Source organism: Drosophila subpulchrella, unplaced genomic scaffold, assembly GCF_014743375.2.
Source record: "Drosophila subpulchrella strain 33 F10 #4 breed RU33 unplaced genomic scaffold, RU_Dsub_v1.1 Primary Assembly Seq141, whole genome shotgun sequence".
NCBI classification, from domain to species: domain Eukaryota; kingdom Metazoa; phylum Arthropoda; class Insecta; order Diptera; family Drosophilidae; genus Drosophila; species Drosophila subpulchrella.
In genome coordinates, this window is record NW_023665482.1 from 12966 (window position 1) to 30223 (window position 17258).

The 17258-nt window shown below is 37.8% G+C and overlaps 1 protein-coding gene across 3 annotated transcripts in view; it reads left to right on the plus strand.

The window, feature by feature from the left end:
- LOC119558816 overlaps positions 1-17258 on the plus strand; it is a 36568-nt gene that overhangs the window by 11876 nt on the left and 7434 nt on the right. For 2 of the 3 annotated variants that reach the window (XM_037872084.1, XM_037872087.1), the window contains exon 1: positions 3475-3814. The exons of the other annotated variant lie outside the window; for it this stretch is intronic. In XM_037872084.1, coding sequence (XP_037728012.1) covers positions 3812-3814 — 3 coding nt within the window. In that variant the 5' untranslated portion in view covers positions 3475-3811. Of the gene's footprint in view, positions 1-3474; positions 3815-17258 lie in introns of those variants that run through there. 3 annotated transcript variants of the gene reach the window in all.

Sequence of the window (17258 nt, forward strand, 5' to 3'; positions counted from 1 at the left end):
TATTTTTTGAAATTTATTTAGTTGCCACAGGAAGTCGTAAAACATTTGCACGCTTGCTGACTATGATTTTCCTGTCCTGCTACAACATTTTCTAATTGATTTTTATGGATTTTTGTTCAGACATTTACAGGACTTCCACTGAGGGAAAGTTTTCACAATTGAAAATGGTCGGGAAGGGGTGAATAGTGGGCGGTTGGAGTTGGAATGGGGTGGGGTTCCAAGGGGTCAACAGCCAAAAACTGAAAAGTTTTACGTAGTCTCAACAATGAATGCAGTCGATAAGTAGTGGCATAAGTACGATTTCATTTCTACACACACAGTCGCATATTGCCAGAAATGAGAACTGAGCAATGGAATAGGTTTTAATTTTACCAGACACCGATCTATAAAGTGCCCTTCGATGAAAAATACCTAGTATTTTTCGAAACTTCGTGAAAAGAATATTAAGTAACTTGTTATAAGGGAAAATCAGCTTTTTGTAAGTACAAAGGTGAAGCCGTATAGTTTTAGGAAATTACAATTCTACGGGAAACAAGAATTTGTAAATGGTGATAAAAAAACAGAATAAGATGATCCCATTAAGATCCTAACAAAGTATAAGATTCGTATTACAATTTAGCACAATTTCTCGTATACATTTTGCTTTAAACCAAAAAGAAAGATGTTTAACAATTGGTATTATAAAAGTATAGGTAGACAAACCAAATATTAACGGAAAGTTTGAGAATACCATTATCAAAAATAAGTGATGGCTTGTAGGATGGTCGAAATAAGAAAATGTAGATGGCATATTTCAACATTAAACCATAATTTGTAATGGGTAAACCTTTGGGTTCTACCCAACAAACTCCTAAAGTTAGGGTAAAGTCAAAAGCTTCGTACTCCTCCACCCTTCAAAGGAGACCGAATCTACTCAAGGCACAGCTGTTGGAAAAGAAGCAGAAGTTGGATAAAAGAGGCGAGCAGAAAAGAAAGGAAAAGAAAAGGACAGCAGGCGGCGAAGGATGAGGAAGGAAGTGGAAGTGGGCTTGGGGATGGTCTCGAAATAGTCATTGTAATAAGAAAATTTTGATTTCATTTTTAGTATTTGTATAAAATTTAATAACGCCGCACAAGATGGCTGACTTTGCAGGGCAAGAACAACAAAAGAGCGAGCAGGATGGGTGGAATGAGTGAGTAAGAGAGGGGTGGCATGGGCATGGGTATGGTGGTGGGGTAAGGGTAACTAAAACGCTTAAAACACACAATCTCGTTTCGGGTTCGGTTGGGATTTCGGGGTTACGCTTAAACTCTAAGTACATTTTAACTTAACTGCCTTTTTTGTTGTTGTTCTTTCGTTTTTGGTTTTTTGTTAGTTGCTCTCCCCTTTACCCGTTCTCCCATTCCATGGCGAATTGTAAGGCGAAGGGCAAAAAACCCAGATGATGATGCCGATGCCAATGATGATTATTACCGTTGGCTTGGGGGGTGGGGGTTTATCAAGGGGTGGTGACTTGGGTGGTGGTTCCTCAACTTCTAACTTGACTTGTGTGTATGTGTGTGTGTGTGTGTGTGCGTTCGCCTGAGTACAATTATAAATTTTTGGAATTGTTGTAATTTAGTTTGTTTGTTTGCCAGTTGGATGTGCTAGCTGCTCCCTCTCGCTCACTCCTACAATATCCCTCTCTCCCTCTACTGGCTAGTTCGAATGTATATTTGTGCTAGGGGTTTTCCTTTGTTATATACTAGCTTTGATTGCGTCCTGGCGAGTAAGCGAAGCAGGCACTTTGATACCCATCAATTAGTCAGGGGTTCATTGAAACCCTATTTAGGCTAAGGGATGTGTCAGCAACTGCTGTTGGGTTATTGCCCTGTTTTAAAGGGGCTTGTAGTTTTTTACAGTACTTATAAGCTTATTTCTTACAATTTTATATTGGTGCTGATGGGTGGGAGACCCGTATTTTACTACTACTCTCATATGAGTTCTTGAAAACCTCAAATTTCTTCAAATATTTAAATCAAAATCATTCCAGTTTATGAAGCTAGTTATTATTATATTAAATACCGCCTTTTTAAAGCTTAAAATACATCAATAACACAAATCTGTTAAAAAAAATTGTAAATGGCTTGTGGGGTACGTTTTACGAAACGAACCACCCAATTTTATAATACCTTTACCTACAGTTCTTAAATCAAGTACGTAATGATTTCTATAATACTCTGATAGGTTAAGTTCTTTGAAAACGTTCCCCCCTTGACTATGGTACACTGTATCCCTAACGTAACCCCGCATAATCCCTTACCTCCTGTCACTCAACGCGATGGATCTCCGGAGTACCAGACATACCCTTTGACACCCTATTCATAACGGGTATAAAACTTTTCTCCTAACTGCGATTTCCAGTGCGACTGCTGCCTTTGCTGATTATCACGATAAAGCATAATGATTACATTTTTAGTAGAAGCCGCTTGTGAGAGAGTGGTGCGAGCGGGATGGCAGCAATTGAAAGTCCTGCGAGTGCGAGCGAGAGTAATTATTGTTCGCAAAATGTCGGAGTTTTTGAACTTGTTGGGATTTGGATTGAAATTGGGTTTAGGTTTGGGTTAGGGTTTACTATTTCGGGTTCGGGTTCTGGGAGGGTTGCTATTCTATTGCCTGGCTGGGCTGGGGAGTGTTAGCGGCATTGGCTTGCACTTGATTAATTGCGATTTATGTATATGCGATATGGAACTTTTGTGTGTAATTACGGACGGGTTGGTTACTGTTATAACGGTCGTTGACATGAGGGTTCCTTTCGAATCATTCGTTCGCTGTGAAATTCGAGCAATAAGCGAGGTGATTATGTAAGGAATAGTAAAAAAAATAAATAAAAGGGGGAGGGTCCCTGAGAACTCCCAAAATTATGCTATGCAGCTGCAACATCCTTCGCATCTTTTCTTTTTTTGGGAATAAAGAAATATATTTTTGCTTTCTCAGCAAATAATTCAGTTTTAATATTTGTTGTTTTCTTTTTGGTGGAGAGAGCACTGTTGCTGTTGTTGTAGCCGCATTTTTGCTTTTTGTTTTGCTTAGTCCGTTTGGTACTCCCACACTTCTCGAGAGAGAGAGCAAAAGATACGAAGAGAGATACGGGAGAGTGGGAGAGGAGAGAGAGCAAGAGCAATCAGCCAAGTTAAAGTACAATTCCCGCTATTGTCCATTACTTTTAACCCACATTCAAAGCCAAATAATAACGCACACTAAGAAACGAATGAGAGAGCGGTACTCTCGTCAGCATGTTTCGTTTCTTACCCGAAGTGGCACACGAACGCGCTTCGGCTCTCTTTGTATCTGTGTGCGTTTGTAAATTGATTTTATTAGTTTTTCGTTGTTGTTGTTGTTGTGTGTTTGCCGCTGCCGCCGCCCCCAGCGCAGTCGGCGTCGACGGCGGCGTCGGCAGAGCAGAATGATTTTAAAAAATTTTTGAATTGTCGGCCCTTTAGTCAGTAACTAAACGTGCAGCAGTGCGAACGCGCGCAGCGGCAGAAATTCTTGGCTTCTTTCATCCGGCGTTCTTCCCCTAATCAATTCGCCCAAAAGAAAACCCCGCCACTAAAACACCCGACTAAATACAATTTTGATATATCGGTTCTCGAGTGCTTACACAACCCAGAAAAACCAATTTACCAGTGTGAACATGTGCAATTAGCTTGCAGAAACTACAAAAAACCAAACCAAAACAAATAAGAAAACTTTTAAACTCCTGCTTTTGGGATTATCAACAAACAAAAGAGAAAACTTTTCGCAGGATTTGTGAGAAGGATAACAAACGCACACAAACAGACAATCAAAATGGTAAATATTAAGCTGGAATAAGAAAACCAAAGTATTTTACATAGATCTAAAGCGGTGATATACAGTCTGAAAAAGGGTTTAAATATTAAAGAATGTATCTTAAAGATACAATATTTCAACAGTTATAATTGATTATCAACATCTATATCCAATGAGAAATAGAAAAGAAGATATGAATTTTACAATCCCAAAGAATTACTTTTTAAAAAATCTTACAATACAATTCTTACAATTAAGTAAAATATCATTTTGCCGTATTAATAAAAAAATATTTAATTCATAAATGTTTATAATCTTTACGAGTAAAACAAGTCACTGTAATATTTTAAAATTCTAAATTCAACAATGTTTAATTCAGGGAACTCTATGAAATACTACGAATTACATAGATTCATTCATTAGCAAACACAACCAAGACCGATAACGCTAAAAAATCTCTAAAATGATTATTGCCTAATATAAACGTTCTAGTGTTATATTTTCATACGCCCCATGAATCAGCGCGCACTGGCTAATTTCTATTTTATTAGCCAAGTTTGTGTGACTTGACTGACACTCCTTAGTCTTAGTCATTAGCCAACTCACAAATGTCTTGGTATCTTTACCTGCCATTTGTGTGGGTTAGATTGCATATTATAGAGTCAAATAAATGAGATACCGATGGAGATATTCCGATTTAGAATTGGCGAATACTTTTTATTTGGCACGCACTCGACGCTGCGACGTACATACAAATTTAGCTTAATCTCTTTGCTTGCATATTAATTTCTGCTCAATATTATTGGCATCGGTAATTTCTATAATTTCCGGCGCTGCTGATTCGCTTAACTTAAGCGTACTGCACCCATAAAAGGCGACTCTGATTTGTGTTTCGCGATTTATTTGCTCTGGAAGCCATATAGCAATAAGCTATTGACGCAACACTTCCGTTTCCAAACTAATATAATTCCGCTGAATTTTAAAACCACTCTAATATAATCACACTCGCGGAGGATCCCCAGTTTCCAAGCAACCGACAAGCGAATATATGCATGCCAGAAATTCCAACCGTTATCCCTTGGGGTTTCCTAAGCGTTTTTCAAAAATGCTCTAAAATGCCCAATTGATAAATACTAAATCCGGATGGACCCCTAATGGTGTACCAACAATGCTGATATACTGTACTAGATTAGTCGCTTGGAAAACAGCTATCTGCAGCTTAATATTTTCTTAAAACCCCGGAGTTTGAAGCATGACTAAGTGATGTTAAGAGAAGGAGGAAGTTTGAAAAAAAAAAGAAAATGATAAAATATGCCAAGAATTCTTATATCACCATGGGTTAATCCAAAAGAATTCGCTTGCAAGGGCTCTTCTCAATTGTCAAACATTTTTCGCAATCAAATGGTTATGTATCTGATTTTCAAATTAATCGTAATAAGTGCAAAATGTGAAGAAAAATGAAGAAGAAAAATTGTGGTGTGTTTGAGAAATATTGAAAATGCTGCGCCATATGTGAGATACATTTGTATCTGTATCTGTGTGTGGATGTTGGCGGGATACAAATAAACTTTTGGCACATTAAGAACGCCGCAAAATGCGAAGAGTCAGCCAAATATGAAATTATGATCACGATTATGATTATGATGTTGTTATAATTAGAGAACAACGAAAGCGAAAAACGATTCATAATTATTCAAAAATTGACTTTAAGCATTCGTCGTCGTCGCAGTGCTTCGCTCCCCGACTTTTCCACCAGCTGCCGTCGCCAGATCGTTCAGATCGTTCAGATCCATATGGGCTTTAGTTATGGTCTTAGTTGGGGGCTGCTATTTTTAAGTGCACGCATACACACGACTGCAATTACACTTTCGAGTGCTTAATCACAGCCGAAACTTTTACACAAATCATATTCCTATATAGCCTATATGGGCCCACCGCCACCCCTCATTTTCCGATTTCCATTCAGGGCGTGCGCCTCTTGCAACTTTTCCCCGCCGCATTTGCTTTGGTTTTCCATTGAAAAGTCGGGCGAGAATGTGCACGATATGTTTCCACTCAAAACTGAAAATGTTTGAGCGGCAGGAGGAGAGATGAAACGAAAACGACCACATTTGTTTTATTAATTGCCACTCTTACGAACACATGCTCAAGACTCGTGGCCGATAATCGTGGAATACGCTATTTTATATGGCATAATCATAATTGGCCAAAAAGTGGCTGTAATGAGCAATACGAATTGAAAATTACTTGGCTACCCATTTGGACCATGTTGCCGCGGAAAAACCGCTCATTAATTCGATTCCAAATATCAGACTTTTTCACAGGATGCTGTGTATGAAATATATAGAACTTACAGCTGGCAATGCTCACTGAAAATAGAAAATGGCTTTGGGAAATGCTTTATAGGGTACTAAAATTAATAATTCAATTAACAACCTTAGCAAGGGATGTGTAAAAGAAAAAAGATAGAAATTATGGTGATTTCTTAAGAAAGAATGATAAAAATCCTGATATGTTGATATGAGATAAGAAACTCTCAACATATTTCTTGCATTCGCCCGTTTTTGGTGAAATTCAGTTAATCGAAAATACCATTCGGCCACATTTGGAGCTTTGTCAGCTGCCAACCCCCTTTTTATTGGCTGTCTATTGAATTGGCAATTATTTGAATTTATTTTTAATGCTCACAAAAGCACACACATGAGTATCTGCGAGTTGGGGGCTGTGGGAGGCTGGGAACTCTTCTACGGCTCATTTTCACCATCTGGAAAGGGATTTGATCTGATTCCAAGTATGTGTGTCTGCATCTGTATCTGCGGTTGACTACTTAATTTCCAAGTGCCATAAAAATGTCGATTTGGGATTCAAATTGAAAGGTTGCCTGCTTGCCCTTATTGAATCATATATGTATATGCCGTTGAAAATAAGTTGTCTTATTTATTGGTTCTATGCTTATAAATATTTAAAAAGCATCGGATGGAAATAAACAATTAGTACACTTATCGACACTTGGAATCGGAGGACAGCCATGGCGATTGCCTTAAAAAGCCAATTGCTGAAAGGCTTTCGATCGAAATGTTTATGCTAATGGCTAAGGAATTTTCCATATTAATATTAAGGCTAGGGTTTTTGTTTCCATCGCCGATTGTGAACGCCTCAGATGTCGAATGCAAATTCGTTCCATCACTCATTTAGTTTTCCATAGTTTTCACAGCGGAAAATTAATGCAAGTGTAAGAAAAGTGCCTGTCGCAAACAATGCTTGTCCATCTGTTCATCTGTCCATCAGTCAGTCAATACGGCACTTCCTCAGTCAGTCAGTCAGTCATTCAGTCAAACCAGGCGACAGCCACAGCCGGTTCAGGTTGAGTCACCTTATGTTATGCTTATGTGGATGCCGACTTAGGTCTCAGGCTTTTTATTTCATCTATCGACACATCCTTGCTGAGCCAAAGATGACAGCGTGAGTTGCCCCTTTTAGGGAAATAATATTAAAATATTTTTTTTTGAATTTTAAATGGGTAGATAAAGTATGTTTTAACCATGCAATTTAATAAACTGTTCTTAAAAACATTTAGTTTTAATGATATAATGAGAGATAATATTAGAAAATATGCGATATTTTATAAGATAAGGTTTAAAAATGTTATCTAAGTTTACTCCTTTCAACAGTTTTGTGTTTTTTAAAACATTTTATAATTTAAGAGCTATTCAATGCGATAAGATTTAACAAATATTATAGAAATTACTCCTTATTTCTTATATTGTATGCGATAAGGCTTAATAAATATTATCAAAAATATACCAAAATTTCCTTTCAGTTTGCTGATTACAACCTCTAATTGAATTAATAATGCCATAATGCCATTTGCAACATACGATTTATCAAAATTGACTAACCAGAAATGAATAACTTATAATGATGCTTGAGCTTATGTATTCCGCACAAACGTTTCCAATGGGATTTCACGCTTTTCCGGGGCACACGCGACCACCTCACGTGGCCATCGCCATCGCCATCGCTGCGAAACACAATGCCTAACCCCCCGACCATAAAAACCGTCTTTTCAGTTTCGGGACCTAATCCCCCGGCCATGAGTCGAGACAATAAACTGGCAATCAATCAATGCACGTGTTTCATATTTTTTGATATTGCCGCTGACGAGAATTTTCGGACAAATCAGTCACTTGGTCTTGGGTTTGGCTTAGTTATTGCCACATCTTGGGGTAAATAAATGCCAGGGAATAAATGCACATACGTATAGTATCGAGGCAAAGTCCGCAACGTCACCCGAAAGTCGCTCAATTAGCGACGATTTAAATTTATAGATACGGTTAGGCAATGCATGCATGCCCGAGGAGAATGTCTTAATTAATTTTAATTATTTTCAATGAGCGACTATGAAATACAAAGCATTTCACCCAACTAAGAACGCGACTCGGGCTCTCGATAAGAGAAGCAATTAAGTAACGAATTAATAGCAATCGACTTATAAATATGATGGTACCCTCAGGCGAGTTCTTATGTTTGTTTTCCCTCCATAAGCGAGAATTGGGTATGCCGTTTAACCCGATCCGTCGCCCTCTATTTCCCCCTTGCATTTTTTTTTGGGGGGGGATAAACTTTTCACGCCACCGAAATTCGTGGTTTAGCATTTTCCAAGCAGCCAGCTTTTCCATGTGTTTACATGCGGGCCAAAGACCCGCTCAACTTCGGTTTTCCTGCTCCCTGTTTTTCCCCTGATGGGCCATTAATTTATTTGTCTGCAACATGCAAACCAATTGACAATCAAACGCAATTAGTCACAATAATCGTGAAATGGAAACGCATTTTCTGCCTATTGTTCGCCCCGAAAAATATCAATATTATTCGGCCCAGTGATGAGAGCACATCTCGATAGCCTTGAAGTGTTCATAAATTATGATCAGCACAGGACAAAATAAATCATCGCAGGTAGCCGATGGGAAACGCCCAAAATTTGTCTGCTATAGAATGACAGAAATTGGAACAGTTGAGCTAAAATGCTGGCAGATTTTGTGTTTTAACTAGAAACGATTTATTAGCAATTAAAGGATGAGTTGCTAGTCCAGAAAATATCTTACAACCTCACTGAAAATTAGGGATATAAGAAACAAATATGATTAAAATTTAAAATACATTTATTCATTTAAACGATTGTGTTAATATGTTGTTTAAGATCTCACTGAAAATTAAGAACATAAAAAACAAATATGGTTCAAATATAAAATACTTTGCTTTAATTAAAAGATTTTATTTAAAGGTGTTTGATTTTACTCCAAAACTATTTTAGGAGATAATTTTAGACACTCAAATTCAAATTGATTATATTCAAAACTATATTCCTAACATTCGAATTTTAAATACCTTATTCCAAATATTTTTTATAAAACCCGCTAAAGTACTAATTTATGTTTCATCAAAGTTGATTTAGAATCGAATTTGTATAATACCTTCTTGAATATTTTGTGTAATGATGATTTTACTGTGTCCTGTCTTCTCTTAAAGTCCCATAATCCTGTTATACAACTGAATATCAAGTAGAACTCTCTCACAGATGTCTGATTTTTTTAAAACTTAGCCCACATTCGACTTTCGTTTTCCCCGATACCCTTCAGTTGCGCTTGAAGTTTCGCTGAATTAATAGGAATTCTTTCGTTTGATACCGAGATTAGCTAATGTTGATATATGGTCAGGGGCGAAATATAGGGGAGCGGGTCTCCGGCATCCAGTTAGTGGTGAAAAAGAGCAAAGCCTGGGCTGGCAGAGCACCAAAAGGGGTTGTCGACGGCGTCATCATCCTCATAATGATCTTCATTGTCGTGGCCGGGAATTCAGCATTTCGCATGGCGTGCACTTAATAAAATAGGATTAACATTTTATAGTGAGCCTCGGTCGGTCTCTTTCTCACTTGAATCACCCGTCTCTTTCTGTGATTATGAGTGTGTTCGAGTTCGAGTTCCCCTGCTCGGTTCCTTTTGTACAATACATTTTTCAACAACTGCGCATTGCTTGGGTTTTTTATTTGCCCTGCCGAATGTCGAATGTGTGCGTCTGTATGTCCAACCAGTTATTGGAATAATGACAGCTGTGTGATATGGACTCAAAAACTCAACTCAAGAAATACTTCAGCCGAAGGCCATTTGTCCTTTGGAGCTAATTCGTGGGCTAGAGTTCTGTAAAAGTTCGGCAAAGGTCGAAAATAAATGCATAAGGGGGAGATACTTCTAGTGAAATTTAATTTTGATGTACTTCTGATGTTTGAAATAGCTATTATACTCTTTAGAATACTATATCGGCTATAATAAGATATTTTGAAGACAGATTCTGAAAGATCTTGATACTATATCTGTCAGATACATTTGACTTTCCTACTATTATAAATTATTATAGGTTGGAATCTTTTAAATATTATTCTTAACTTTTTTAGGGTATTAAGGGTCTTAAAGATTCTTAAGAGTGAGTATCCTTAGAATATTTTTCTTTACTTTTTAAGGGAGAGTATCTTAAAGATGAAAACCAAATATCATTAGTAAAATACCCAACGTTCCAACGATCCTTTAGATATCTAAAAGATAATACCTTCCCATTTGCCTTCTAAGTACCTTCGTACTTGAAGATTTCCTATTTCGATTCCAGATGTACGCAGTAATGATTAACCCAGGCAATTGCCGTTGCCTGCAGTTGGTTCGTATCTGCAAGATACTTTTGTTCTCCTCGCTGGCATAACTTATGCTTCAACGCGTACCATTTAGGCATAAATCGCGCTGCCACCCCGATCTGCCTTTTGTCATCATCATCAGAGTCCCTCTGCGCTTCTGAGCCTCGGTCTTCTTCTCGCTTTTGATTGTTTTCGTTGTCGTTAAAATATTTTTTGGGTGTGTTCTGTATTTTAATAGCTGGATGCGAAGAGAAGCCAGCACTTCCTTTCGTCTCGCACACCTCTTTTTTCCCCCGATATGTTAGCTTGTTTAATTTCTTTCGAATTTGTCAGAGGGAGAAATAAGAGACCAATCCGAAAGTAACATGATTTCAGTTTTTACTTGAAGTAAATCGGGAGATACTTTGACATATACACACAGAGACTGCTAATCCCTCACACGTCTCAGTTTTTGGTAGCTTCGACAGATATATGTTTTCAGCCGAAGAGGAAGCGAGAGCGACTCACTTGGAATTATTAAAACCTAATCTTGATTCTACGATTTGAGGTTCCCATTGAGGAGAAGGCGAGGGGACATGCACTGGGGGTGCGGGGAAGTGGGCAGAGGATGTTATATATATTTTAATACGAGTCCCCGATGCGATCGCACGATCGTCGCCACGCAGGTATGCGCGTTAAAATCGGAGATTTGATCACGAACCAGCACTCCCCCACCTTGAATTCCCTCTGACTTTAGTCTCGATTTTAGGATTAAAAATGTCGTCAGCCTTTTTTATGCTGAATTTCAAATATTCTACGGTCGGCCATCCATTTGGCATTGATTTAAAACAAAAAGGGGCAAAAATCACAGACTATAGGTACACACACCCCGAAAGAGATTTTGAGTTCAGCTTCCTTTTTTACCGACTAATTTGAGGCTGACAGCTGATTTGGGTTTTCGATTGGGCAACATCTATTCATCATTCGAAGTCTTTGCATCTACCTTGATATTGGTTTCGTTAAATCTGCGAACGATAATTTAATCTGCAGCTGCAAGGCAAAATTCAGAATTGGTGAGAACTTGGTCTGGTAAATTAGAAAGATTTATACTATCGGCATTTTTTAAATTATTTAATAATTCAACATTCATTTTCAAACAAATATAAAAAAAAAAGAATATAAAATTCAGTTTACATGTCACTTAGTGAGAATATATCCCAACTTTCTTTATAACCATTATATAAATTTATTACAATATTCCTAATTATTTTGTACCCTTCATGATAATATTGATTAAATTAAATAATAAATGTTTCCTTAAAATTCAGCTGAAAGGTAAGATTTGGCATTAAATAGGAAGGGATTGTCTGGTAAATTAGAGGGATATCAACCGGTTGCATTCTTTTCTAATGAATTAATTAAGCATAAATACAGAAAAGAAGACTAGAAGATTTTCATTCGTATAAGGAGACGATAGATGCCCCACCAAACTGGGAATTGTTCAGAACACACTTGCTTTTCTATTCCCCGACTAATTGACCGACCAGTCATTTTTAAGGCATATATGCATTTCGAACTATACTAGAGGTAGTCATCGGGCAAAAGGCAAACTAAAGCAAAAGGCAAAAATTAATTTATTAAAATTTAAAGCGCATGACTTTTCGAGCAAATGGCAAACCGCGGCGGCAGCCACAAATAAATGGCTATATAGGTTATATGGGTTATAAGTATGATTCATGCGTCACACTTGCGCATAATAATCGAGGTGGAAATTCGGGCACACAGATGCAGATACTGGACCTACAGCCACGACCCCAGACCCCAAACTCCAAACTCCAGTTCGATATCAATGGATTCGGATTCGGATTGTTGCCGGGCGGACTAGATTTTAGTATCTAGATACCCAACTGCGTCCAGGTGTGCACTACAAACAAATTTTTCGTTGTTTTGTGGTTTTGTATCTTTTTTGTGTTATACCTTTTTTTTTCCTTTGGCATATGGGGTTTTGTTTGTGGGCGCCTTAGGCTATTTTGTCACTTGAAAAGTTGAAAGAAATGCAAAGAATTCGATTGCCGGACAGCTTAATTAAGGTTATCTATCAAAGGTACTTAGTTTAGTTTATTGATAGTGGACGGGACAGTCGTAAGCTCCCTAAACGATGCAATTAGCAATTAAATATCAGTTGACTTAATGCTAGGCAAAGTCTCGTCGACTTATTTATCAATTACAGATACACGCCGAGGTGTGCGACATCGATAAACAAAAGAGCTTTAAATTATGTGTAGTCTTAACATTTTGTTGTTGACCTAGCTAGGCAAACACATATATAAATGCGAGCCATTCGTTCCCATGACTTTAATTACAATTTAATATTTATTTAGTTCGATAAGAGCCCAGGTGATTATTTTTGGATACTCATGACTGCACCCAGTCTTCATAGACATGCCTATATACGAAATGTGTGTGTTTGTACATATCTTTATGAGTGCGTATTTGTTCTTGTGTTACTATCAATTGGGCCTAATCAAATGCTTAAGTAAATTTGTACGGCAAATCACTGAAACCGGACACCATGTGGGCAAATGTGTGTCTAATTAATAGTTAAACCCCAAATGGGAAAGGAAAGTGCCCCGGGATATGGTGTTCAACGAATTTCTAATACGCTTGCTGCACACTTTAAAAGCGAATTATAAAATCAGCTTCGTGGAACTATTTCCGGTGTCTTTTGTAGTTTAAGTCCAAGATGGCTTACATACCTCACGCACCCAAGATGGCACACCCGCTCTTTTCCAACAATTTACGTAAATTAGGGGAGGTGGGAGGAAAAAGAAGGAAAATAAAAAGTTATAAACTATACAAGGAAGGCGTCAACACAATGCCAAATGGGAGCGTTTCCCCTGGTTTCGGTTTTATCAGCCGTTGGTTAAATTACCTAGAATTAGTTAACACATTTTCCACTGCGCTCTGTGCCCAGTGTCGCCGTCTGTTTGGCATAATTAAACAATTTTGTACTTTATGCGCAATTAAATTAATTTCTTCCTTTGGCTTTAGCCGCCAGATAAGTGAATAAACGAGCCCAAGTCAAACATTTAAATTGCGATTGCACCGCCAATGCAAAGCCATGCGATATTTATGAGATATTATTAATTGGGCCAGACTCTGGATACCAGATTACAATGGCTTGCTGACCCAGCTGCAGTTTCCGCTTCCATGCTCTGAGTTCCCTTCCTTTTTCCCAGGAGCTAAAAGTCATTCAATCTGAGTGCGTACGTGCGAAATCATAAAGAACAAACATAGTGGGTTCCAGGAATGGGGCGACAAAGTGAGCAATGAGTTCAGAAGGCAATCCGCCAGATACACAGATGTATATCTGTATCTGTAGCTGTATCTGTAGATATAGATATGCTCCTACCCGCTTTGACAAACGCTGCAAGTAATGTGCGTGGCTACTTTTTCATTCGCTCGGCATGAATAACATTCATGCTCATGGATTGAATTAATGCCTTGGCATAACTCAAGTGCCAAATGCAAAATGTATCTTGAAAAGCGAGAATTAGCATTTGTCAATTGGGTGGAAGTGGGGATTTTGCACTTATTTCATGGGGTTTGTATTGAAAGGAATGCCAGGATTTCATTTATTTTGGCTTTAATTGAAATTTGTAAAAGTAGACTACAGAAATGAGCTTTCTTTAATCTTAACTGCTTGTTTTTATTATCAAGGAGGTATTATAAGTAAAGCTATTTATTAATAGCTGCTTCTTAATGCCAGGGCTTGGGATTATGTCAAAGGGATTTAGTTGATATTGATTACTTAGAAGGATTTTAATTAAATGTCTATGTAAGTTATTAATTAAGGACGTTTGGCTGTAATATCATCTTTAATTTGAAATATAAAATGCTTAGGTAAGTTCTAATAAAGAACAACCCATGAGAGGACCTATTTTACATAGATCATCTTTGTGGTTTGACTGAATACTTTCTCCCAGTCGAATTCCAAACATATTCTCCTCAATTGAATGGGCATAGCCGCCAGTGAGATGTCCATAATGACCGTGTTCATTTCATTTGATCAATTCAGCTCCCAGTAGAGACTATATAGCAAGTACTTATTAACGCTCATGCGAAGCTTGTTGTTGCTCTGTTCTGAATTCTGGGCTCTGAGCACATTAAGATCAGATACAAAGATACATTATCGCCGCTCGGAGCTTTGCGGATCGAGTTGTTGTAGGCGGTCGTCATTCCACTCGGGCATTGGCGCAATTAAAACGCTTAAGGGGCCAAGTCAGAGTCAGAGTCAGAGTGCTGTTTGCTACTTAAAGATACAAGCCACATACACATCCAGCCAACCATCCATCCATCTATCGGATCCGCTGAGATATAAATAAGCGATACGTGTAATTCGGGTCACTAACCGTTAACAATAAATTTCATTTGTTTAAGAAACTCCAGCCGGCGGGCAGGCTGTAAAATAATATCGCCATAAAAATTGACATCTGATCATTTGTAATTATTATGGCGCATTGCGACATGACAGGGCGTCGGCTACTTGCTGCCATTATTTGGGCGTGGTCAGTCCATCTATATGGTATAGTATATAGTATGTTGCCATTGGCCCAAAGATCGATATATGTATAAAAAGGCCTGAGATCGGAGCAGATCGAAGCACAAATCATTCTAAATGGTTCGTGTCTCATTCGCAGTCGAAGACCCGACTCATTCTGCCTCTAATGGTAATCGCAGTGCCATAATTTACATTGCGGGACGACTCAAGTCGACTTTACTCTCGGTTCGTTCAACTCGTTCAATCAATCTTAGATTCGGTTCATGGAACAATTAATGCCAAAAAAAAAAAAAGAGAAACAAGTCGAGAAACCTCAAGAGCGGGGAAGGGCTTTCTTTATTTTTCTGGGTTTTTTTTTCTTTCGATTTTTTCGGGCAAGTTGTTGTCTACTTGAAGAGTTTCAGTTTTCAGTGTTCAGTTTTCGTTTTAAGTCCAACTTAAATGGAACCAGAAATTATTTTGAACGCCTTCAAGTGCCACACACAACAGCTACAACAAAAATACATTTAAAAGGAAAGAAAAAAAAGATCGGGAAAAAAAAACCAAAGTTGATTCGAAGTTGGGGCGCAATCATGACTTGATGCGATTATAAAGAAGTTTTTTGTTTCGGGGGAGGGGGGCAAAAACGTAGAGAGTCGAAAAGCATTAATGCCCAATACAAATAGAAATTAGATACACACACACTTAAGCATTGCGACCGCCACAAGCACATATGGATACTTAAACAATTTCGATATTCAAATGAATTTTTGGAAAATGACTAAACCAAAAATGCCGCAAATGCCCCATCTGAACTCGGCTGAACTGTCTAGAATTGTTTTCTTTTCTTTCCCCCTTTTTACTGGGCTTTTGGGTTTCAGTCAGCCCGGTTAGAGAGTTATAAATACGATATAATAATAACAATCCAATCGGGCACATGCAGCAATGGCAGCCCAATTTTAACCCACATCATAAGTGTAACTCGAAAATACCTTCGCCTCTGAATCGATATAAGAAGCTTTATTAAGGTTAAGGGAGATTACTAAAAACAGTTTAAATGATAAATGTAAATTCTTTAAAAAAGGGATTGGTGTCAAAAAAAATTCAAAAAGATTCTAATTTATACAAAATTCCAAAAGTTTTTTTCGTTGTACAGAAGTATACGCTAAATTTAGTAAATAATTAGTTTTAGTTTTGTTTTTTTATACATTTCCGTTAGTTCACTTTTTTTTAGCAAGAAATAAATGAGAAATCCAACTAAAAAAATTGTTTGGCACTTTACAGTTTGAGTAACTATTAAAAAATACACATGAAACTCAACAAAGAAATTCCTTTACACTTGGAAATTTAAATTTCTAGGAGATAGAAAAAAACATCATATGGAATAAGACTTAACAATTCTTTTACATTTCAAAGACTATATTTCTAAAGGTCTTATGACACTTGCTTGATTTTTGACTGGATTTATTTTAGAAAGTCAAGAAATTTACATTTAAATTCATAAAATATTGTTAAGCAGTAGAGACTTTCTTCTCTTAAAAAAAATCAAATATAAAGCCAGTATCATAAGGCCCTAAAATAGCCATAGTAAATTCTTGAGTCTAGATTCACTTCCTGTAGTCTTACAATATCAGCATATTTTCATAGAATCGCCAGCTATTCCGGGCACGCTGCTATTTTATGATCGCTGAATGTTGTTACCATGTACCACACTCATTTAGCAAGTCGAGTGACAAACCAATTTTCATTCTACGAATGGCATAAAAACAATAACAAATACCAATTGGTGGGGTACCCATATAAGGCAGTTAGCAGCAGCAGCTCAACAAAGTTTGTGGCAATTGTGGATGGAATGGATGGAGCGGAGTAATGAACTTGTCAGCCATGTTTTCAGGGTGTGCTCAAGAAAGTTGAGTCGAAACACAGGCCATATAGCATATATATGTGGCCTAAGTATGTACACGAATGCAGAGTGCTCCAATTGTTCGGGGGAGTGTGCGAGTGCCTGGGAATCGAAGATAAAGGTAATCCATTTGACTTGACGATATCTACGACTGTCACACAGTCTGGCTTTGATTCGAAAACTATGCACAGCTGCGCAATTTCGTATGCGAGGGGCTTGGATATTGGGTTTTCGGTTTTTTTTGTTTTCGGGTTTTTCGGGCTGACTAATGAAACCGAACAATAATAATTTAGTAAGTCTAGGCCTACGCATGCGCAAAGGTGGATTGTGATTGCGATGCCTGGCAATTGTCACAGCACAAAAC